This window comes from Rhamphochromis sp. 'chilingali', assembly GCF_963969265.1.
Source record: "Rhamphochromis sp. 'chilingali' genome assembly, chromosome: 2".
Classification (NCBI taxonomy): Eukaryota; Metazoa; Chordata; class Actinopteri; order Cichliformes; family Cichlidae; genus Rhamphochromis; species Rhamphochromis sp. 'chilingali'.
Window position 1 is genome coordinate 64,581,035 of NC_137930.1, and position 25,519 is coordinate 64,606,553.

At 38.8% G+C, this 25,519-nt stretch overlaps 1 protein-coding gene across 3 annotated transcripts; it reads left to right on the forward strand.

Moving 5' to 3' along the window:
• The first annotated feature begins 50 nt into the window (after positions 1-50).
• Positions 51-23,008, forward strand: cpt1ab (carnitine palmitoyltransferase 1Ab (liver)). Of its 3 annotated transcripts, none has more exons than XM_080865368.1 (19): positions 51-185; positions 6,268-6,432; positions 6,868-7,010; positions 8,144-8,315; positions 8,805-8,906; positions 9,350-9,487; positions 9,604-9,681; positions 12,784-12,891; positions 13,522-13,609; positions 16,194-16,389; positions 17,038-17,226; positions 17,325-17,430; positions 19,061-19,174; positions 19,439-19,603; positions 20,110-20,241; positions 20,356-20,508; positions 20,667-20,780; positions 20,966-21,058; positions 21,162-23,008. In XM_080865368.1, the coding sequence occupies exons 2-19, from the start codon at positions 6,292-6,294 to the stop codon at positions 21,246-21,248; spliced, it is 2,319 nt and encodes a 772-aa protein (XP_080721494.1). In that variant the 5' UTR covers positions 51-185; positions 6,268-6,291; the 3' UTR covers positions 21,249-23,008. The 3 variants fall into 3 exon arrangements, with proteins under 3 accessions (XP_080721494.1, XP_080721493.1, XP_080721495.1); XM_080865367.1 differs by lacking the exon at positions 51-185 and adding an exon at positions 3,160-3,317; XM_080865369.1 differs by lacking the exons at positions 51-185; positions 13,522-13,609 and adding exons at positions 3,160-3,317; positions 14,065-14,149.
• Positions 23,009-25,519: the final 2,511 nt, after the last annotated feature.

A 25,519-nucleotide genomic window follows, 5' to 3' on the forward strand; every position in this document is an offset into this window, starting at 1 on the left:
CCTCCTCACTCAGCCCTGCTCCACATGCCGCGAGCGAGTTGGCTGCAGCTGTCTGACAGGCTCCACACCAGTGACAGCGTATGACGCACGCGCATGAGCAGCCGTGGGATCCTTACGTCTCCGTGAATCCAAAGTTTGGACGTGTTTTTCGTGTTTGCACGGAGGAACGTAAAGGCGAGCACACGGTAGGCTGTCGATTTTAAGTGTATACAAAATGTCAACAAGGGAGCTCTTGCGTCGTTTCCCTCATATTGCGTTCATGTCCTGCGCGTTCAGAGCGGAAATCTCCCCAGCTCGCGTACTGAGCTTGCGTACTGAGTTGTCAGAGACGAATGATGGAAGCGCTAAGGAAGGCTATAACAATAATGCATCTTAACGCACTGGTGTTCTTAGAGAGTTTGTAGAGTATTTGACTTAAAAAGATCTAGGAAAATGAATGTGAGAAACTCTGTCCAAAAAAAGTCATATTGCGCCCTCTGTTGGATAAACAGTAGCTATGCAGGTGATACTGAAAGCTGAGCTGCATCCCATAAATAAGGTTTGGGTTTTTACATATTTAGACAAGCAGACATTTGATCTTCTAAGAAATGCTCAGTGATCAGGGATTTTATTTTTTCCCTCCTTCGGCTGATACACTTTTTTGGAATTGTTGCTATGGTGATAAAAAGCAGCACCAGTCTCCATCTCACCCTGTCCATATCCTCTTCTGTCACACCAACTCTTCTTGACTTCATTCATGAATCTTCTCAGTGGTGTTCCTTATTTCTTTGTGCTTTGCAACTCAATATTCAAGTATATAGTAAATGGACTGGCACTTGTATAGTGCCTTTCTATTTAATTTGAACATGCAAAGCGGTTTATACTTCAAGTCTCACACTCATGTTCATACAGTGTTTTTTTTTATCAATAACTAAGCAATTTTATTTAACACTCACACTTTGATGGATCCAATGCCAATACTGAAGGGTACTTCGACAGGGGTACTTCCAGATTTATTTTTTTAACCTCCTAGGACCTGGCGTCCACATATGCAGACATCACATTTTGGGTTATTTAGACTAAAATACTCAATTTTGCTCTACATGGGCCTGATATCCACTTACAAGGACATTATACTGCTACTGTTCTATCAAAATTCTAAACGAATATCCTCATATGTGGCTCTTATTTTTCTTAAAAACAAAAATAAGGTAAAAAAAAAAAATCTGGTAATTCTTTGTTTTTACATTGGCCCCAAAATGCCCAAATATCAAAGAGAAATTAAAAATGCATGCTGTGGAAGAGTTTGGGTCTTAGGAGGTTAAGGATAAATAAGAAAAGTAATAGATGGAAATTTAATTATTTAGATCTGTGGTCAAACAATGCCTCACAATATGGCCTCTCAAAAATGTTGTGGATATATGATTCAAGGGAGGAATTTTTATATTTAATGCTTAAATGTTTATTTCTAAGCTATCTGAAAGAACAAATTAATAATTCCAGGATGCCCAAATGCAAAATGTAAAAAGAAGTTTCCAAGAGAATCCCAAAAAAGGTTTATAATGACTTTTGCAGCTGGTTAAGTCCAAGATTACATCAGTTGACATGTATTAGAAGCATACCAAAACAAAGCCTTTGTTGATGGAACATCAGAGCAGAACTTCAGCAATAGTGAGCTCTGGACAAAGTGTCAGAGATGGCAATGTTTGGCAGCAGTAAAAACACAAATTTCTTCCAGACAGAAAACTTTTCAACAACTGTGACACAATGGCAGAAACATTATAGATTGCAGTTGCTTCATTTCCTTCGGAGCTGGTCAGTAAGCAGACTCTGATGCAGTTGAGGTCAAAGCAGAAATAGTTCTTTAGACTGTAAAATAACTCTAAGCACACTAACAAATTAAAAATTAAAAATGACAAAAACAGATTATAATCCCTTTAACATGGTGCAGCTTTTTGGTAGTCTAGTCTTGGTGTTCTTCTTTATTTTTTCCCTTTTTAACTATGTGCAGGCCTACTATATAGGGCACCAGCTTTACCTTTCTACCAACAACTTTGCTGCACTCACTGCCCAAAGCAAATACGAGCATGCACTAAAACTTTCCTGGACTTGAGTAGAAGAAAAACAAAGGATATTTGACATTTTTCACTGTGACATCAAAATTTCAAATCTAAATGGGCTGATCCAACAAGGAGAAGGGTGGCAGAGCATCAAGACACACCTCCTGCTGTTACCTGATGATGCATATCTCTTTATATTTTAGTTTGAATAAATAGCTCAGCAGCAGAAGCTACATTCAAACCTGTGATGGACATGGCTTTTCCACCAGGAACAACAGTAATGAGTCTGTTTAAGACAGTGCCCCAACTACTGCCAATGCTTTATCCAACAAAACAACCCATCCACCTTGTCACCTATACAAACAGTGGGTGGCTTAACATAAATTCATTATCAGCTATCAGTACACTGAGAACTGAAGAAAGCAGTTTATTTCTATCAAACATACACTTTCCCCAACATTATCTCCTCATTCCATGTATTGGATATCAGTGTGGGGCATTGAAGCTTGCCAAGAACAAACAATGAACTCGTAGATACAAGTGGCGTTCCCAGTGTGGAGCAGTGAATGGAATAACATTGTTAGTTGAGAGATATTGAGTAAAGAGCCTCTTTGACCTACAAACTTCATGGAGGAATGGAGTTTGATTTCCTGACACGTTTAAAGAAAAGTAGCTTACATGACCAGGGCAAATTTTCATTTTGAGGATGATCATAAACTAACCAGCTCAAAGATCAACAATGAAGAACTCCACCCACCTCACCATCAAGGGCAAATTCCATATTCTGCACCCCAAACACTCATTCAAAAGCTGAAATCAGAGCTCTTCCACAACGGATCTTACAATTTGACAATTTTATATAAAGATAATTTATAACTTTGCCATAAAATTCAGTTGTACACCTGTCATACTGTAATAAGCATTAAACAGCCTTATCAGCTCTAACAGGATTGCACCATGACATTATATTCAACCCCATACACTACTTAACAGCCCACATTTCACCTGTTATGGCATGGTCATGGTGTCACTGATCCCATCTCCAGCGTAATGTCTTTGCACAGGTTACCAGCTGTCATAGTTTCTGTAGAGCGGGAGTCCTCAGGGGGGCGCTGTTTTAACCACCTTTATATACGGAGGCCGCCGAAAATTGAGATATGTGACGTAGCAAAATGGGCAGTCCGTGTATACAAGTCTGCGCTCTCATTCATAAGGAGTGTTAAACGTTAGCAGTTCCTGCCGACAGCCAGCCAGAGTCACATCCTCCTCCTCACAACTGTAAGTTTTGCTCTTCCACGCTGACAACAAAGCTTTGTGCGTATTTTCTTTTTCTTAGTGCGTAGCGGCCTCTCATGACACTGTTTTCTTTCTCCGTCTCTCTTCTGTGCTCCTTTGGAATTAGTTGGGGAAAATGCAGAGCTACGTGCGCTACGGGGGGAAATATTACAGGCTAGACAAGTGAAATCCGTGACTGTCAATTTGTTGCAGTACCTTGTCGGCGTAGTGTGTGGAGCTGTGAGGTGTTTGCATGGCGTTCAGGCCATTTCCCTCACCCACTCACGCAGCTGCAGGTTTTCTGTGTGGCAGCTTGGCCTACAGAAACCAGAGATCAACTTCAATGTAAGCATCCTGCCTAAACCACTGAAACGGTCCATTGCACTCAAAGCTATTTTAACAGCAGGTCATGGGAATGCATGTCAAAGAGGCCTCTACTGCATATCTGTATGAATATAAACATTTCACCTGTCATGACTTTTCTTTCTTTCTTTGTTTTTGATATTGCTTCTCATGTTAGACTCCCCTGGTGATTCCTATGTTCTTGTTCCTAACATTTATGTCGGCAAAAGTCCAAATAAAGGCCTTTTAGTGGCCATCGCATTATAAAACGCATGTAACTGTAATGTAGAGTAACGCGGACGTGAACCTTAGAGAGCAAATTATTTGATTGCACCAGAGGACACATGTAGTGAAGGGTGTGGGTATAAATGTCACCTACCTGTGAAGGTCAGCAAAAGCTGGCTTGTGGTGTCCTTGTTGTAGGAGCGTGTTTACATTCATAAACTACAATAAAACACAATTTATAGGACCGGGAGGGTTAATTATTTGTTATTATAAATAAATAACACGTACTATGTTTATGTCCAGGTTACACACTGGTGACCTAATTTCACTTAGACCACGTGGGAGGATATTTGATATAATTTTACAAATGTAACCGGCATATGTGGGCCTAGCTTATGAGCCTGTAAGTGTTCGGTAATGACGGTTGGTTTTATGGGGTGAGTGTGGTGTTTGCAGCCATAATGATAATGCAGACAGTAGTACAGTAACTGCATAAAGACAAGGGCTAGTTGCAATGGTTGCAAAGACCTAAATGTTTATCGCCGGTTATACGACATCCACAGCAAAGGCTATGTTTTCAGTGGCTCCTTTGTTACCACATTTGACTGTGCTGGGTGGCACAGGACGATTCTTGAGTACTGTGTTGCCAGTTTTACGCGGCATCTAAGCGGCGCTGTGCTGCGACCTTTCCCCTAGTTTCTGCAGCACAGGGTGGATCATGTGATGTTGGAAAGTAGCTGGGGGGAGGGGACTGGCTGCTGAAACGCTGCTCTGTGGATGCTGTTCCTTCAGAGGAGTGGAAGAAGCGACGTGTACTGCTTTCAGAGTGCTCTCATTGAATGAAATAAAAGTGGACCCTGTAACAAAAAAAAGGAAAAAAGATAGAAATCCTTTAAAAGAAGATGGTCTTTGCAGAGAGACATCTCTTTGGAAATAAGGGCTTCATTAATTTTCTTCTGAATCTGTAAAACCTGAATCATGCTAGTCATTTTCAGGTTTATTCCATGGTAAATTTATGACAAAGCAGATGATCTGTGTATTAGAAGAATTATTTGAGGAAGTCTTATAAACTATGTTTAAAATATAACAGAATTTGTGCACAGCTTGTCAAGTTCATTCATGTTTCTTCTAAGCCAATAAAGCATTTTTAATTCAGTTGCTTTCTGTTTGTAGCAAGAAACAATTAAATCTAAATAAAAATATATATCCAGGGCGCTAGCAACGGGTTCTCATTTGTTCATAAAAAAGCATCATGTTAATTGTTTTCTTGGTTGCCTCATAAATATACAAACTACAATGGAGTCTTTTATAGTAAGTAAGCTGGAAGACCCACTTGTTCAAATACAATAGACCAGACATTGCTTTGATCAAGGTTACTTCCCAGTGTTGCCTTTTACTGAGACAAGTTAGTTTCAAATTTTTCCAAAACGAATGGGTGGGGTAGATAATTATGGTAGCTGAAAAGATTTACTTTATTTATTTATGCAGCCATATCTTGACTAGGGTTGACGGTTTTAAAACAAGACAGGCCTCATGCCAAACATCAGTTATGTTGGACTACCAGTATAACCAGTTCAGAGTTCAGACATTTGTAAGGGGTCACCCACCTGTGTGTGGCCTCTGATCTCAGTTTGCAGGAGCCTGTTTAGTTAAAAACATACACATGACTTTCATTTTGTGAAGGACGCTAATCCAATCACAACAGTTGCTAAAAGGGATACACAGTTTTTTATGATCCTTACCAAGCTGAGAGCAGTGCCCATTGTGAATTCTTTCTAATGCAAAAAAGTAATAATAATAATTAAAAATGATTTGTGCTTTAGTCACAATTTCTATTTTTGAAGTGGGTTTTTAAAAATATTTGTGTCGGTGCTTCCTCACACGACAGATGGATTGCTTTGTGCTTGTGCACAACTGCTCCACATTTAAAACTAGCACTAGTTTTGCCTTTAAACCTAGATTGTGTGAGTGACTGTGCAGGTGTCAGTGAAACTGCATTCAACTGTTTTAGAAGTCCAGCAGCAACCCTTTTAACCCTGTGGCTGATTCCCTGCAGATAAACAGATTACATCTAAAAATGGTAGATAATCGGCAGTGTTGGACAAATGCTTTCAAGACACTGATAGAAGCTGAGGGATAGTTCTGATATTTGGCTTACACCAATCATTCACAGCCTTGTCTAGAGATCAACACGCTGTGTTGAACCTTGTAGTGTGTAACCACTCTTGAAGTTACTATCTGTGTTTAGCTGTGTGAAGAAGAGTTTGTAGGAACAAGAATGAAGATTTGGATCAGTTGTTGATTGACATGGTCCTTAAATCTTTGGCATAAACTTTATTCAAACTCTCACTTTGCTAATATTACTGTTTGCTCTTACTGTCCTCAGTGACCCTGTACATCAGTAGCCACCATGGCAGAAGCGCACCAGGCGGTGGCCTTTCAGTTCACAGTCACCCCTGAAGGCATTGATCTACACCTGTCTCATGAGGCTCTTCGCCAAGTCTACCTCTCTGGCATCCACTCCTGGAAGAAAAGATTTGTTCGCTTCAAGGTGGGAGGCATTAAAATAACCAAAGAGCAAAGTTCAGAGGTTTTATGTATAGTAATGGCTATGCACACAACATTACAGCTCTTTTCTATTTAACATTACAAGATCCCAAGTAATTCTTTGTTGTTTATTAGGTTGCTCACACTAGAAGGTCATAGACTCTCACACAAACAGTCAGCTGTGACACTAACCTTCCTGCCCGTTCTTTGTGTCCTAGCCTTTGGCCTAGTTATCTGTTTACACACCGCCATAGTGAATGACTCAAACCCAAAGACCTGCTAGCATTTTCACACATTCCTCTTTTGTTTCATGTATGTAATTAATGATTTGTCACATGTATCCTCATGACTCATGATAACATGTTATGAAGTAATTTAATTTTATCTCCTTGGCCCTATATGACCTCTTTAATCCCCAATTTGACTTACATTTCCACAGAATGGGATAATGACTGGTGTGTACCCGGGCAGCCCAGCTGGGTTCTCCATAGTGGTTGGGTCCTACATGGCTTACAATAAATTTAAACAGCTGGATCCATCTTTGGGGCTGTTTACCAAGCTGGGTCAGCATATGCCCATCAGGTAAGCTGATCCCACGAGGTGATATCCTGGTATTATATGGCTTTTTGTACATTTTTTTTCCTATTAAAAAATAATAACTTTTATTAGTGTTTTCTAAAGTAGATTGTTTCTAAGTATAACCCTAACTACCATGCGCATTTCTTTACATAGTGGCACAATGATAAGTGAGAAAGCAGGTAAACAAATGCAGTGGGAATTAGCTAGGTGTTGTTTGGCTGGAAGCAGGTATTTTGCCAAATGCGTTGGCAATGGAGTGTGTTTGACTCATACTTAAAGATGTTACAACATTTGCAATAATGCGCATGCTTCATACAGGTCTGTGTGTTACATGAGTCTGTAAACTAGTCTGTTTGCTACACATTTTCTTCCAGCTACCTGCCACAACTGATTTTATAATTTGCCAACAATGTTGATCATGTTTAGTAATACTGTGCAACCATGTCTTGAACACGCAAAGCCTTTAATGTTTTTCTTATCCACAGTGCTCTCAAGTCAAGTCGGCTGTTCTTTGATGGTGGTTTTTTTTTTTTTTTTTTTTTTTTTTTTTTTAAATTTATTGAAGAATGTCTGAAATATTAAGAGTACTGGAACCTTCTTTTTTGTTTTAGTAACAAGTACAACCTGTTGGTGTTAAAATGTTTGAAACCTTTAAGTTACAAATACAGAAAAATCTACTGCATGATCAGATCTGTCCTCATTAACCTTGGCTACACTACATAACAGCGGTTTAGGACTTTACTGCTGACAGTAAATTCATCAAAATGTTTTAGTCCTCCTATCAGAGCAAATAACATACATCATTTATCAGTCATGAGTCAGTCTGTCTTTGCTGACTTTGGACATCGCCAAGTCAGGAAGTAGCTGTGTGACAGTAATTGCCCCATGTTTTCACTACGCTGTTGTAGTGTAGTGCAGTCTTAGATTGCTCATTTGGCCAAGGTTGATAATTAATTGTTTATACAATGACTTTGAACATCATAGCACTTTACTTATTCTTCAGTTAGATTACTAACTTACAAAAACATACTTAGTCTTGTAAAGCCCTATTAAGCAAAACCATAATTTGTGTCCACTCTGCAGTTAAAATTTTAACATTATATTGTCCTTCCTCCTGTTTCGTTCTCTGTCCACAGCCGATATATGTCCACAGACAGCCAGAGGATAGTCGGAGGAATTCTAGTGGGCACGAGCCTGTGGGTTACCATAATAATGATTATGAGGACTGTCCTCAAGTCCTTGCTGTCATGGCATGGATGGATGGGAGAACGTCATGGCTCCTTGTCCTGGTCGAGTCGCATTTGGATGGTGAGATAATGTGCTCCATTGTTCCAGTCACTGAAGAGGAGCTAATTGGTAGAATGTCATAGAGATTGACCTTATTGCCTTGAATAAACAATGCTGTTTTTGCAACAGTGTTATTAAGCACTTGTGAGTGTCTTCACTGGTCATATGCTGAATAAAATGTTCTACATTAAACAGGGCTGAGGTTTTATACTATATTTTAAACATTATTATAATCATGTGTGCTTGTTTTACTTATAAGATGAGTTCTAAACAGCAGGTAATTATTGCTAAATTATAATGCTATTAAGGTTCAAAAATTAGTCACTTGCTATGACAATTAGGTCCAGGCAGAGATACAATGCAAATCTTGTGGAGGCCATACTCAAAGTGCTACTTGTGTCATCTTGTTATTTACTGCTGGTTATGTCTTTGGACTTTGCCTCGTACCTTGCTGGTTTCCAGGTGAAGCAAAACATCACTTCAAACTGCCTTATCTCTCTGCTTATCCAGGTTCTAGTGAAGGTGTTCTCTGGCCGGAAACCAATGCTGTACAGTTTCCAGAACTCTCTGCCACGACTACCTGTTCCTTCTATCAAGGACACCTGCAAAAGGGTAATTTCTTATCTGGTGTTTTTATCTACATTGATGATCATGCTGATAAAGGTGCTAGGCTTTGGACTGGCACCAAAGTTGCATTTTGAAGAGCAAAAAACTTCTAGGTTTTCATTGAGGATACCAGTTAAGATTACCCCCCCCCCCCCCCCCCCCCCCCAAAAAAAAAAAAACAAACAAAAAAAAACCCAAACATGCAATATACTGGAACTGCATGTAAACAAAAAAGCCTTAAAGGTACTGATTTAAATTCATTTACACATTGCCTCAGGCTTTGACTCTGTGGTGCAGGGCAGTGACTGGAAAGTGATCTTCTTGCCTGTGATTGTCTGTCTGAGAAGACACTGTGTGCTCCTTTTTTTTCCCCTGCCCTTTGTGCTCTTTGTTAAGTCAGATACTCTTTGCTTCACTCTTTCTTACCTTGATTTTTCTGGTGTTTTCAGTACTTGGAGTCAGTGCGCCCACTGATGGATGATCAGCAGTTTGAACGAATGAAAGGCCTGACTCAAGACTTTGAGAAGAATCTGGGTCCGAGGCTGCAGTGGTACCTTAAACTCAAGTCCTGGTGGGCGTCCAACTATGTGAGTTCCTCTTCTCTGACTTTTCACACTGTCATGATTCTTAGGTCAGTCTTACCCTGAAAAGCAATGCATTGAAAACTTCTGTTTGTTCCCCCCCTTCTCTCTGCCTGTCACAGGTCAGTGACTGGTGGGAAGAGTATATTTACCTGAGAGGCCGTGGACCTATCATGGTGAACAGTAACTATTATGCCATGGTAAGGCAACTCCACCTCCGTTAGGTAATAGTGAGGTAGTCTCCTCATGATGGTCTGAGTGTTTGAAGGCATTTTGTGTGTGGGTTTTTATTTTTTTCCCTGACACCTGGCTAAATCCCAAAAGCTCCAATTTGAGCAGTTTTCATTTTAACGTGACCCGTTTATCACCACTTTGACCCCCAAAAGCGTGGATGGTTGTGAATTGCATACAAACCCTTTTAGCCTTTTAATTATTAACTCTTTGTGTGTGATCTTTAAGTTTTGCAGAGTAATCAGCAGTTATCTTGTGACATACTTGTTACACAATGTTGTAAAAGAAAAAAAACTGTAACGCAAACACTCGAGCAGCTTCACGGCACTATCTGCAAAACGAAACTCAACATTTGAGACTAATTTATTTATTGCTACTATATATATACTGGATAAGAACAGCACAAATAACAAAAAACTACGACCTCTGAGTTTATGATTTTGAATGAATGGAACGAACACTTTCAGTTTGTTTCTACGTGTGAACTGTCTAAAATGTAACTCAACTGTCTTCCTTTAACTTCGATTTTCATATTTGGCTTTTGAATAGGGCTGGGCGATATGACCCAAAATTCATATCTCGATATTTTTTAGCTGGATGGCGATATAAGATATATCTCGATATATTTTTTTAAAGCCATAAAGTAAGAACAAAAAGAGAGTTCTTAGTCAAAGCTGTGTCCCAGATGTCACACAGGCACTTTTATTAACATAGAGCAGATGTACATAACATTTACTCAAAAATAAATTATGAGCATTTATTAAATAATAATGCTCCATAAATAAAAGAAAACAATGTTGTTTTTGTGCATAACAAAAAGCTCACAATTGTGCAGTCAAAATGTAAACTAAAAGACGCTGAGCACAATAACAAAGACAGATTTCACAGCTGCTCTGTTCCCAACTTCTACTGCGTGACTGACAGCATTGAGTTTGAAATCCTCTTCGTAACCACGTCTCATAACAGGTGCCATTTATGGTCCTTATACACAGTAGGGTAATATTACGTTGAAGCACAGTACGTATCACTCCGCGAGGCTCAGCCGTAATGCTCCGACAATCCATCAAGCGGTGCAGCTCCGTAGCTTATCAAAGTCGTACTAAAACATTTTTTGACAGATTGCTGAGCGCTGTGTTCCACATAAAATCGGTTCGCGGCCATCAAGCACAACCAGAATTCATACATAAGGCGCGCTGTCAACTTTTGAGAAAATGAAAGGATTTTAGTCCGTGCAGCACCTCTGGGCTGCATGGCGTTAGCGTGGTTAGCTCGTTAGCGTGGTTAGCTAGCTAACACGTTGACGCCGTCCAGCGCCACGCACGGGGCGATGCGCACTAACTCGTTAACGGCGATTTGCCGTGTCCGTCTTGTCGCTTCCTGCAGGTGAAGCGATGGGGGAGGAGGGGGACTTGTGTTCAGTGAAGGAGAGGCGAGGCCGAGTAACGTTGCGTAAAGACGAAAGTGGACGAAAGAGAGGCAAACTTGCGGCTCCGCAAGTATAATTATAACGTAACATAGACTATATCGATATAAACGATATTGTCACATCTTATATCTCGTATAAAAATATATCGATATGTTTTAAAAACTCGATATATCGCCCAGCTCTACTTTTGAATGAGAGTATTTCTGTGCTACACACATAATCTAATTTGTAACTTAGTGTTTAATAACTTGAAATCTTTCTATGTACCCTAATGATATGCATTCTGCAACATTAACCCTCGTGTGTCCACGAGTAATAATATACTTTATTATAATTTCTCAGGGCAAGTTATAGCTGAAGTCTTGTAGTCTTGGAGTTAAAGACGTCAAGTCTTCAGAATCCTGGCAGCCAATCACCTAATTACAGCATCTGTACTTTGTGGATGGGTTGACTGGCCGCAGTGTCTGCATAAATCTAAACCTCCCATTTTTTGACCTGGATCAGTGACAAAGTCAGGACACTGCAAATGTGTCAGTTGTGTGCAGTTGTTAATTGTAAATCTGTCACTAAAACCGGAACAAAAATGGATCCATGCTCTTGCTTACAAACCCTCTTTATACTCTATGCAAATTGTCTTTGACCAAAATAACTACAATGAATCAAAGGCCAGATTGCATTTGTATCAATTCTAGCTTTTACCTGTTGTAAGAACAACACATTATCTGAGGTTTGATTTAAGCTAGCTGCAGACTTCAAGTTCAAAGACCAGTTTGCAGACTGAGTTGTACAATCTAGATCACACCTAAGATCATTTTCTTTGGATTTTCTTTTTTAAGACAATACAGTATGAATAGGCAAAGTGTAAATTGACATAAAAGACACATTTTCTCATCATCTGACATAGTAAACAACTCATCCTCTTAATTAAGTCACAACTCCAGTGTGTCCAAAAATTAAAACCACACGTGCTGCCAGATGTATAGTTTAGTGGATAACACATTCGGCTAACATCTCGAAAAGTCTGTGGTTTGAGACAAGTCGAAGCGCAAATTGCTGAAAGTGTTGGAAACGAAAGGCATCTAGTGAAAAAAAATTGTCAGATGTGTAGATTATTCTCTTGTGAGTAAGAGAGCAAGAAGGAAGGAGTTTCTATACTGTCCCTGTTCCCAGATGAGCCATCTCAGTCTTTAGGCTTACATATTTGAAAGACTAATGGTGCTACAACAGGTTAAAACAAAACAGAGCTGCAAATGTTTATGGTATTGTTGTAATATTTAGAACAACATATTACTCAATAAATTAATCAGCTATCAAAAGTACAAGTGCACAGCTTTAGATAAGACGTTGGCAACTTGCTTAGTGTGATCTATCGGTGGAACTACAACAATAACAATGCCAAGAATTTAGCACAGGATTCACTGCACTACGGTACACACCTCACTCCACATTGAGTGCACCTTCAAAACTGGTCACACATTTGTGTTTACCAACGATGAACAAAGATTCAGTTAAAACAAAGCAACAATCTGACTTTTTTAATGCACAGGTTAAATGTGCAGCTTAAGTGGAAGTTATTATGTTTCTGTTGCCTCACAAGCTGTAGGAAGATGTGAGAACTTCTTATTGATCATCTCTGTTTCTCCAGGATTTCCTGTACGTGTTCCCGACCTCCGTCCAGGCTGCCAGGGCAGGTAACGCCATTCATTCTATCATGCTGTACAGGAGAAAACTGGACAGAGCTCAGATCAAACCTGTGAGTACAGAGCTCCTCTGTTTGACATTTAATGATTTGTTGAACTATGTGAAGCGTACATAGTTGTAATATAAATTTTCTACTCATTCACACTGGCTCCATGTAAATATTTAACTCATACTTTACTGATTAATAGGTATTATCTCAGTGTGTTTTCCTTTTAAGTTTACAATGAAAAGCTGCTTATCTTTTAACGACCATTTCTTGTGTGCTTTGATGTAAGTTTGTTATCCACAGTCTCACGAATTATTATATTTATACTCTGTCACCCTCAGCTCACCGTAACTAACCATGCACTGTGCTTTCTGCTTGCTTGTTTGAAGTGCAGTTGTAATTACCAACAATGCAATATCACAGGCATTTTCTAAAAGCTTAGTAAAGAAACTAACCCACCCCAGTGCCATTTATTCCTGCATCCCCGTCAGCCCCTTGCCTTCACCAAGCTGCATGATGCCTAAGTGCAAATTCTTACACTTGCACAATAGCAAAATATGTTGTGAAAATGCCCACTTACCTTTCACCAAATCCAACTGTATGCATTTATGCAAAGACCATTGCATGAGCTAGCTCTGTTACAGACTCACACTCGATTGTCTCTGTTTTACTGTTTTGTGCCGGACGCTGCGTTAGATATACTTGCTGGCGAACAAGGTTCCTCTGTGTTCAGCTCAGTGGGAGAGAATGTTTAACACCTCCCGCATCCCCGGTTTGGAGACAGGTAAGAGGAGGGCACGTCTCCATCGTGCCCTCTCCCCCCTCTCCCCTGTGACCCTGGTCATGTTCATTGCAATAGCCTTTGGAAACCCTGATTACTATACTCGTTCTCATCAGCACAGCCCTGTGCTGTTATTGGCTTTAATACATAGGAATGTTCACATTTGTTTAGGTGATACATTATGTCACAATATTCTAAGAGCTTTCAAATTTCTCTTAAAAAATACTGTTGCATCAGGGCTTTGCTGGTGTATTTGAGATAGTAAGCCACTGGTTTCTGGACTCCGCTCATGTCTCTTTCCCTGGAAACCTTGCTTATCAAACCAATCCTCATCACTCCCACTGCACTTAATCCAGTCTCCTGGTCATGTAGGTGTGTGTCTGCTGCGGCTCTCTCTGGGATTTTAGTAAATTAGTTTGTCATCTCTTTGTGTTTGACTCTCCCCTTTTGCTTTTCAGCTCATGCTCCTACACACTATTCCCATGTGCTCAGCCCAATACGAGCATATGTTCAACACGACTCGTGTCCCAGGTGTAGAAACAGGTAGAGTCTTTAGCTGGCGCCTCCTCTACTCCAACTGTACTTTTCCTCAGGACATTTGTCCATCAGTTTGAGTTGGAAGTCTGACCTCTATGAATTGATAATGCATGTGTGCTGCTGTGTGCACATTCTAGGACTAATTTGCATGTCACTGAAATATAGTTCATAAGTTTTAGAAGACAAACAGTCTTAGATAAATAAATAAAAGAAGTATATTTTTCATGCAAATAAAATATGCAGAATATGTATTTACTATAATACACAGTTTACGAAAGAATTATAAGAATAATGTTTTCACAGTCCTGGAAAACATTAAGTACACTGTTACTGCTGCCATAGGAATTAAAGGAGTTAGTAGTAGACAGGTGCAGTTAATCAAATGTGATTAATTTGTCATTAACAAGTGTGATCACCTGTATAAATTTAGAACTTGTTGTTTTCTTTCTGCTTGCTGGTCTGGAATATTCTGCTGTGTGTTAACACAGTCTCACAGTCTTCCCAAGAAGGGATGCCTCAGCAAATTAACCCCAAGATAAGAACGTGCAATGGTCATAGAAAGTGCAAAAAAACACAAGAGCTACATCTCAGAGTCTACTCTTAGTTTGCATGTTAAATGTTAAAATTCATGACAGTGCAGTTAGAAAATAAATATGAAAATAACTGTTTTTTTTGCTGTGTCAGGACCCAAAGAGAGCTATACATTAATAAAAAATCCTGCAAACTGCAATTAACTAAAACAATGCTGTCAAAAACAGTGGGATGTATTCATTTGTTTTAAAGTACATGACTTTACCTGTTTTTAAAATGACTTAAAATGGATCAGATTACATTGTTCTGGCCTTGTAGATTGAATTTCTGTAATACATAAAATTATTCTTTTTAAACGTAATTTAAGAAGTAAAGTAAAGCAGTGAAAATCAGCAAGTGTTTACTTTGATTCATTCCAAACTTTTTGAGGTGCCGTGTTTACAGGCACAATGACGTGCACGCAACTACTACAAAAAATATAAGCTTCTTAGAAGAGGTAAAAATCCTCTAATCAAGATTACGAGCAGTTAAGTTTAAAAACTCAAACCTGAAAGACTCGAGGCCAAGACAATAATAAATGTACAATAATAATAAATTGTGTTGCTTAGCAGCCACATGGGACCCAGCAGAAGGTATTTAACGCTACCTTTTTAGACTGAAGGCATTTAAAAAAAATAGAAAAATGTAGTGTGCTTTTAAAAATAAATTTAATAAAATAAGTTGTATTCAGTGTCTTTGTAAGCAGAAAGATCTGAGTTGCTGCAGTGATTAGAACGGCTTTCCAATTCAGCCCTGTGGTATACTGGGCCCAGAATACTCATACTGATGGAGGTCCTTACTATAAGAAACTACAGTAGGCTAAATATTATTATTTGGCTTGTTCTTGGTGTAAGTATTTGTTTCCCTTTATCCTACCAGTACCAAGTACATTGCTTGTTTGAGTGCTCAAGCTCCAAATTTGTAGTAAAATAACACAGTAGCAATGAGATTATGCAAGTAAAGCTTTGAAACTGGCTTCCCACATTTGTTCACATTGTTGTTCAAACAAGCATTGTGTTCCCAACTACATTCTTGTTCCCAGTCCTTCCCTTTTTCATCCCACTTGCTGCACTCCTCATTTCAACCCGCCTTAGTTTTTGTATTGTGTAAATGAATTATGTTTTTCTTTTAAAAGAAAACTGGATATCACATCTTTTTACTTCTGGGGCAAATTACTGTTCACTAACATCTGTATTGCTACCAGAAATAAAATAATGCAACATCCACTTGATATTTGATATTTCTATAGTTATTTCTCCTTTTTCACAAAGATGTTGGCATTAAACAACATGCATTTCTGATTATACACACAAGTCACCCACATGATGTGTGGTATGCAAGTTCTTTTATTTAAAAAGAAAAAACACAACACATGTACAAATATAAATATACCCTTCTCCCCCACAACCACAGATTTTCTTCATCTGTCTTTCTTGTTTTCCTGTTTTCTCTCTTCCTGTCATTGTTCTTTCTCCACTAGACACCCTTCAGCACGTGAATGAGAGCAAACACATAGTTGTGTACCATAAGGGACGTTACTTCAAGGTGTGGATGTTTTATGATGGCCGGCTGCTGTTGCCACGGGAGATCGAGCAGCAGATGGAGAGGATCTTGGCAGACAAGTCGGAGCCCTTGCCAGGAGAGGAGAGACTAGCAGCACTCACTGCAGGGGATAGGTGGGTATCATTGCAGAATAAGCTGGAGCCAGGATTGATGAGGCCACACAATTTTACTTTTTAATCTGTAGCATGACAGGAAGTACAGCAATGTAGGCAATGCGTGGACATTTACAGTGGTCATAGGCTGAATCAGTGAGTTTGGTATTCTTCAAAAACTCCTGGTAGAACTTAAACTTTATTTTGAAAGATATATTTTAAGAAATTAAAAATGTGATTGCAAATTGCTATTTGAAATAAAGAAAATAAACCTGAAATCAAAGAGACATCAAAGTCATGTTAAAATAGGCTAATAATATGGGCCTGGGCATGTATCATATTTCAAGCATGGCAACAAGATTAACCACTAACTTGTTTTGTTTGAAGTGCAGCTGTAATTAAAAAGCAATTTAATTAAAAGCGATTTCACAAGCATTTTCTAAAAGCTTAGTAAAATACATTTTTACGGAGTAATAAAGAGTGTGGTGTTGACGGCTCACAGTTTTCTCATACTGACAAAGAAAAATGTACGCGTATTTATGTAAAATGACACTTAGCTCCAGCTTTTATATGCTTTCTGTTAGAAAGATTAAAAGAACATATTTTACACTCATGCAGTTATGTCTATGCTTTACTTTTTGAACATATTTTTTGTTTTTACCTTGTTAGGACACCGTGGGCAAAGGCCCGTGAGATGTTCTTCAGCCGTGGAAAGAACAAGCAGTCTCTGGATGCTGTAGAAAAGGCAGCCTTCTTCCTCACCCTCGATGATACAGAGCAGCGCTACGATGCAAAAAACCCAGTCAAGTCTCTGGACATTTATGCCAAGTCCCTGCTCCATGGAAAATGCTACGACAGGTGGAGATAAACTTTATAGATTTTATGGCCAATTTTCAGTAGGTTTGTGGCATTAACCTGTTTGCAAATTAACCTAATAATATTTTGTAACCCTTCAGGTGGTTTGATAAGTCCTTTAATGTGATAGTTTACAAGAATGGTACGATGGGACTGAATGCAGAGCATTCCTGGGCAGATGCTCCGATTGTTGGCCATCTGTGGGAGGTAAGTCACTGGTTTTGTGGAAAAAAGTAAATACGGTATCTCGTAATATCACAAGAAATATTATATAGTTAAAGCCGTAAATATTTAGGCACAAGTTTTGTCATTTTAACTCTGCACCACTACAGATCAAAAGAATCAGAGCAAAAACTTTAAAAGTAACCAAACCAACAGTCTGATGCATTCATGTCTTAGTAAATGAGTAATTTACTGGTGAGCAACACCAAAACACCTGGACGACTACTAAAGACAACCAGTACAGCCAAGTCAGGAGGTAGACGTGTTATTGTTAAAATTGTTAAAATCTACCATCTAAAGATGCCTTCATGAAGGTAAATGCAGAGGATTTGCAAAAAGTGCACTTGTTATACTTAAGAACAAGGTCAAGTTATACTTGTACGTCATAAAACATCTAAAGGACCTGCACATTTCTGGAAAAAAAATGTAGACAGATGAAACCGAGCTTAACTTGTACCAGAATGATGGGAAGAATGGGAAGTATGGAGAAAGAGAGAAATTCAGCATGCCCAGGATACCTTTCTGTTATCTGGATTCACTTACTCTAAGCCTTGGCAATCAGGATAAGCATTCACATGAAGCTGGTTATCAGCTTGTGGTGCTGCTGGCAGCATCTAACCAATCTAAGAGTCATCATATGATTATTCTTCTACAGAAAATGATCCCTATGAGTGTCACCTACAAACTTACTACAATAGCTGCAATTCCAGTAGTGTAAAAGAGACTTGGCAGCAGATTAGAATGAAGCAGAAGAACATTTTCTAAATCAACAGATTAATGCATGGACATTCCTGTGACAATGTGATGCACAGTTTGTGCTTTCTTCAGAAGTTTTATTAAGACTTCACAAGCTGCATATATATAATATATATCCCCAGCAGAGAATCTATATCACACTTAAACATGCTGTGAATAAAAGAATAAGTGCTTCCAGATGACGGAGTCTCTGCAGACTGCAGTGACGTTTGGCAGTAAAGTTTGAATATGAAAACAAAATTCAAACATAGGCTTAGTTTACATGCAAATTTGATATGTCCCTTTTTAGGATCATATGTTATAGAAAAACAAATTACTATTGCAAAACTGTGGCCAACAAAGCTGCTTCTGAATTTATTACTGATGCTCATCAGGGAAACAGACTTTAGACACTACTGAAACACTTTAGACCCTCCTACACTCCCCGCACTGTCCAAGAGACTTCTAGGAATGGTGACGCTATTTTCTGGAGAAAATTGTTCAGTAGGTGGTGATTTCATACCTGCTGGTCTGGAACAGTTCACAGCATAAGTTACCATGGCAATATACCCTGCAAGAAGTGAACTACCGTAGATCTCAGGCCGTAGATCTCAACTTAATAGAGCGTGCTTTTAAGCATGCAAGCCGCATCTGAAGGTTACTGCTGCAGTAAATGCCTAACACAGCATCTTAAGTGACTCAGTAACTCATTCAGTTATTTACTGATTTTTTTTTTTTTTTAATCCAAGTGTTAAAAAGGATTTTTAATTTAAAATTAGTGTACGTGGTGGTGTACAGAAGCAAAATTGCAAGAAGACATTGCAAGAAAAACAGCAGAAACTTTTGAGTGAGATGAGTTAAAGTGTTGACTCTCTTGCAGCATGTACTTTCCATGGATCCAAAGCTGGGATACACTGAAGATGGTCACTGTGTTGGGAAGCCCCATCCTAACCTGCCCGGCCCTCAAAGGCTGCAGTGGACCATCCCTGCTGAGGTAGAAAATCTTTTACTTTACACCATAATTTTATATTAGCAGAACTTGGATTCCCTCTTGTGGAAGCATAAGCTAAGTACACCAGAGTGGATGTAATTAACTATATAGATGTTTGTTTATTGGATGTTATTTTTTGGATTTAAATAGCTTCTAAAACTAATCTAATAATTTAATCATCTTGACGTTTCTTCATAAAATGCATATATATAAATAGATATTTTTGTCTGAGTAAAACATACAGTTATGTTCCCTTTATTCCTCTAGTGCCAGGAGGCCATCGAGAGTTCTTTGACAGTAGCCAAAGCTCTGGCAGATGACGTGGACTGTCACATTATCCCCTTCACTGACTTTGGAAAGGGGCTGATTAAGAAATGCCGCACCAGTCCTGATGCCTTCATCCAGATTGCCCTGCAGCTGGCCCATTACAGAGTAAGTTCCCGCATCCTACCATTTTTTTCCCCTGTTCATATCCTTATCTGAAATAAGTTTTTTTATATATATATATATATTATAAAATCAATCTCATATTTAAAAGTGTAGATGTAACTTCTCAGAAGCCAGCGCTTTCCAGCCACATGCAATTAAATTAAGTTCCAGCAGAGGGCAGTCACAACTAGCTGGCCAGCATAGATTTGTAGGCAGTCAAGCAGTGTTTAGTGGATTTAATAGCGAATTAAAACTTTTATTTTTAATTATTCATGTTGCACTTTAATTAGTAATATGACACAAAACATTGGTGTTGCACGTTAGTTGTGGTATGTTTCTTAATTGGTCACACCATTTTAATTAATAGCTAATAATAATACATAAACCTCCTAAAAGCCGCAGGCCTTTGTAATCATTTCTACTGTTAATGCATAAAAAAATATATTTACATAAAATGTTTTCTCTTTTTAATCGTGATTTAATTAAATGTAATTCTACTCTCTCAACAGGACAAAGGGAAGTTTTGCCTGACTTATGAAGCCTCCATGACTCGTATGTTCAGGGAAGGTCGAACAGAAACGGTGCGCTCCTGCACCGTGGAGACTTGTGCCTTTGTTCGTGCCATGGTCGGAGATGAGACAGTAAGTCCCCTCCTTTCATTTATGTGCTACCGATTTTTTTTACTTTTATTGTTATTGTGTTATTAAACTATTTGTCATATTTCACTTCTATTCCTTTCGTATTTCTTTCTACAGAGAGAAGAGCGTCTCAGGTTGCTCAAGCTGGCGGCAGAAAAACACCAAAGCTTGTACCGTTTGGCAATGACAGGACAGGGCATCGATCGCCACCTTTTCTGCCTCTATGTGGTTTCCAAATACCTCGGAGAGGATTCACCCTTCCTGAAGGAGGTATGAGCTTCTTTTCACAAGTTTTGTGTGTTACAGGTACTCGAATAATGCCCATAATTGCTCTTATAAACTTTTTCATACATAGAAAAAAGTTACGAGCGAACGACCAATACAATAATGTGTCTTAATCTGTGGATTTCATAAATCTTTACATTTAGGTCCTGTCTGAGCCATGGAAGCTGTCCACCAGCCAGACTCCTCTGCAGCAGGTTGAGCTGTTCGATCTGGTCAGACACCCAGAATATGTGTCCTCTGGAGGTGGTTTTGGTCCAGTAAGTTGTCCATCAGCTTTCACAGTGTCTTTAACAGCTGTTTGTGTTAGTTTTCCTGCAACAAAACACATAAGGTTGTATAATCCTTAAATTAGAAAAAAAGTTGAAATATTAAAGCAATAAAAATGTATTACTGTGTATGGGATAAGCTCAGAGTCTACTCTCTCGCTTTCTTTGCCCACAAGGTGGCTGATGATGGTTATGGCATCTCCTACATCATTCTTGGTGAGAACCACATCAACTTCCACATCTCCAGCAAACACTCAAGCCCAGAAACTGTAAGTTCACTAATTTTCCATTTTTTTTTCTTCTTTAATGGCCATTTTAAATGAAAAAGCTTACTGGAATCTTCTGCATTTCTTTCTTCTTTTGTTTTTTTAGGACTCGCATCGTTTTGGGACCAACATCAGACAGGCCATGCTGGACATCCTGGGTCTCTTTGAGCTCAACAACAAAGCTTCCAAGTGATGGCTGTCTTTGCTGGTGGAAGGCTATGAGTAACATATATTCAAAAAAAGGTTGTACAGAGTCACTTGTTGGTTTAGAGGTTATATTTATGTTAATTGATGTTACAAAAATAAGGATGATTGAAAGGAAGCATTATCGTTAATACGTTTGCAAGGCACTTATGTAAGCTGTATATTTAGGCGTAGCGAGTAACCGGTGGTGTTGGGTACAGGTAATGCACAGATCAAAGTTGGTTTTGGTTTTTTTTTCACAAGACTGTACATACCGGTGCCTTACTGACCCACTAATGTAAAAAGGGCAGAAAGGGCATCTGAGATCAAATCTGCATTAACATATTTCAGCTAAAGGCTTGTTCAGTGGCATCATCAAATACTTGAATTGCATTTTAAGTTGCATGATGGTGCAATATCTTTATTTCTGTTCCCATCCAATGCGTTAGCTTTGTCCTTAAGTTTCTTTAATGTCTTGCAGTTGCAGCTCCTGAAGCACTGACCAAAGCAGCAAACTTGATGTTGAATTTCATTAAATTTGCATGCTGTGTGTGCTCTCCATTATTTCATAAAGTGAGGTTTAAAGAGAGGATGATTCTGAACGTTTAGCAGCTATACCCAGTAATTTCACACAGACAGGAGTAAAGTAAGGTGTCTGTGATTGCAAAAGTTATAAACATTCAGCTTGGATCAGAGTAGCGAGCCTTACATCACTGTAATGTTGAATATCAACACGTTGCTACTGTCTTTTCTTATTCCAAGTGCACAGCCAGTGTTTTTGTTCAGGTTTGGCGTCTATGACTCTTATTAAGTGGCGACAAAGGCACATGATTTTTTCTTGTTCGTTGTTTTCATACTCAGGTTTTGCTAACTTGGCCTAGTGTCCTAGGGTGCTGGCTACAACACTGAAAACGAGTGCTTTTGCTAACATGTAAATGTGCAACACTAGACGTTGAAATGCAGTACAATGCCAATGTGATTCCAGTGAGATGGTAGATAGCATAGCGTGAAGTTTGCTGTTGAAGTGAGAGTTCGTAAGACAGGGAGGTGTGCGTCTGGATTGAATCTGACAGCGTGAGGTCAACAGTGACTTTACTTCTTTTGTGAGGGGTTGAGGGGGGGAAATCGCCAATTAACTGTACTTTAGCTCTGTTGCGCACTCCATCTCTGACCCTATCGTTCAAACCTAGGAACTCCAGACTACCCGTACAGCCTTTTGTCACCTCAAAAAAAATTCTGTAAACTTTTATGAGCAATCGGATTGTTGGTTATATCAAAGCAGTGTTGCAGCTGTTGTTTTTAAGTCAAGAAAATCACATAGTCGGTTTTTTGGTCTTATCAGTAAAGTTGGATATCATTTCTTCTCTTCAGCTATTTTTTAAGAAATGCATGTTTCTAGTCATGTATAGGAATGCATTTTTTAAATAATGTATATGTTGTCAGTCCATCATATTTATTTTTTCAGGTTTTAGCTTCTGTATTTTAACACATCTTGGTTATTTGACAGCGGATCGTCACAAATGATGACCCCTAAGTTAAGGTTTTGCTGGTTTAAGAAAAAACATGGACAAAATGCTTCCTTTTCTTTTGTCATGACAGTTTTGTTATCCCAGACTAGTTTTATCTAGACCTCATGTTTACACTGCTGCATGTTTTTGAAGATGAAGCTGTATATGTTTGCCTTTAATTTAAAGAATTGTTAAAAGACAAGCAGCTGATATACCAAATTATGTTTGAACAATAAAGTAAATGTCAGATGGCTGCATCACCTCTGAGGTGTCCCTTTTTGCTTATTACGCTTAATACATATCTCTCCAAAGAAAAGCATTTTACTCACCACACAGCCACTGTGGAGGCTGCGAAACAGTCATTGGAATTGTTCGATTTATGGCCAAAGACATGGCATCAGTTTTTAGAATCAAGTAAAATAAAGACTAATAATCTTTGTGTATTTATTCCTCAGCATAATTTAGCTTTAAGGAGTTTTTGGAGTAGATTTGCTCATTTTAGTTTAGCTTTTATTTCAGTATTTAGTCTTTTTGTAGTGTGAGTGCTATTGTTGGTTGCTCTCTGAAGTTGTGTGTAATTTACACAGCTACATACGGTCACGGGTCACTTTATTCAGTATACCTGTTCCAGTACTACTTATTAATGAAACTAATGAATCTAGAGGCTTAGTGTGGCACAAAGCATCTTATCTAAAGAATGTTTACTGCATGATCACAGTAAATCGAATTGAAAAGCACATTCAAATGTAGGCCAATTTTTAGCAAGTATTTTTTTTTTCCCCCACTCAGGTGGGAAAAATACTTTCTGTATTTTTAAATTTCTATATTAAAATTCTGAGCATATTTGATACAGTGTATCAATATTTACTGTTATTACTGTAACAGCGCTAATGTTTTAATTCTCCCATTAGACAGCACTAAAACATAGCAGTACTTTGAGGTAAACCCTGTACACATTCATAAAGGTTTTACTTACTTGTCTTCTATACTGGACATCATACACCACTAGTAGTGCAGGAAAAATGTGTATTCCTCAGCTGGTTGGTGAGGTCGGTTCCTGGAAGTTGCTGGAACGAGGAAACCGGTCACAGAAAGAGCAGTGCATCAAAGCTACTACTACTAATTAAAAAATAGTTATCATGTTCAGGGATTTCCAAAAGTTATTGTGTTTTATCCTCCAGCGACCATGGATAAATAAAGTCATAAAAGTGTATGTGTTCCTAAAGTGATATATTTGTAACCTATTTCAAAATCCCCCTAAGCCCAAAGGTCATGTACTTTGCACCATGACGATTGTTTATCCCTTGTTTGCATTTTACTTTAACTGCAACCGTCTCACCCCCATCTGCATCTAAAGGTCATAGCTATGTTCATCAGCTTTTCTTAGTTCTGACAATTTGTAAACCTCTTGAAACTGGTCTGGTGTGAAAATGAGATCTTTCCTTCCTTAGCTTAGTGTTTACTTAATAAAAAGGAAGCTGGGTGATGGCATTAGCCTGCCATCTGGACAGGTGGTTGAGCTCAAGTGGATGGCACCCAGGAATCAGTTCCGTCTCTGAGGGTATTAATAAGTCCCTCCACTAAGGCTGTTCAGGGTGCATTCAACAATTAACCTAAATTAAATTGAAGACATTTAAAGGCATTGCATGGTGACAGATTTCCAAAGAGGGGCAGGCAAGAAGTCATTACACATGACGGTTTTCTTTCTCTGTGCACCTGCCTTAAAAAAAAAAAGATTTCGCTTTCAAAGCCACTTCTTTGTCTTTTTCAAAAGTGTTTTTTAAAAGCATAAAGTCTGTGCAGACTTCCTGTGCATAAAGGAACATCTGATTAGTATTCTAACAAATGAAAGAAGGACTTTCTTCTCTGCTCAAAATACAAGACCCTCACTCAATCAATTACAAAACCATGAAGCTTTAACCGCTGGCTTACCTAATTGGCAAGATGGAAAAGCCATTCACTCGGGAACAGACACTGACACCTAAAACCTTGACTTGCACTTTCTAAAAGTAGACTTTGAGAAAGATCTGTGGCCTCTGCTTGTCACCATGTGCCACTTGCGCCAAAACACCCTCAAAGAAAAGAGGGGAGCCAGCGTTGCCTATCCTGTTTTATAAGCTATTTATGCATGCAGGGGTAGAGATGATTCCATTTTGTCTGGCGGTAATCACTGGCAGTTGTTAACAGTAGAGAATAACATTGTTCTAATTGCTGCTACCGTATGTAGATCATTCGTGTCATTCATGATTTGGGTTTTTGGCAGGACAATTTGTTTTTCCTGCACTGCTCAACAACTTACATAAGGCTTGGTTATGCCCCAAACTAATTGGGTTGAATGTTAAATGTTGATTCACTGACCAAGGAAAAATATAATAATTGGACCTCCTGCTAAATGTTAGTTTAAGGGTGGATGTCTTTGACCACAGGATTTCTGGCAGGATCTGTACTATTGTTCTGTGAATTAGCATTAAACTGGAACTGACGGTGGGAAATCCACTGTTTAGAATGACGGATCAATATTGAACATATGAAATTGATTTATTGTACACACAACTTGAATTCTTGAAACAACTGTCTAGTAACTGAAAATAAGGAACTTTATATTAAAGTTCCTTTAAGGTTTAGCAAAGAAATTAACTCTGTAACCTCTGCTGTCCCTTGGAGGAGAGTCTTCTCAAGTCTCTAACACTGCATCTTCATCACCTCACAAACCATGGAGCCATACTAAAACGTCTTGTGAATTTTAATCTGGCTGAGAACTGCACCCAGACTT

Excerpts from the sequence above, each read along its gene's own strand:
- cpt1ab (XM_080865368.1), top strand. The coding sequence starts at position 6,292 with ATGGCAGAAGCGCACCAGGCGGTGGCCTTTCAGTTCACAGTCACCCCT. Across the intron at positions 9,488-9,603 it reads CCTGGTGGGCGTCCAACTAT|GTCAGTGACTGGTGGGAAGA; the intron begins GTGAGTTCCTCT and ends TGCCTGTCACAG. Across the intron at positions 19,604-20,109 it reads TGCAGCTGGCCCATTACAGA|GACAAAGGGAAGTTTTGCCT; the intron begins GTAAGTTCCCGC and ends CTCTCTCAACAG.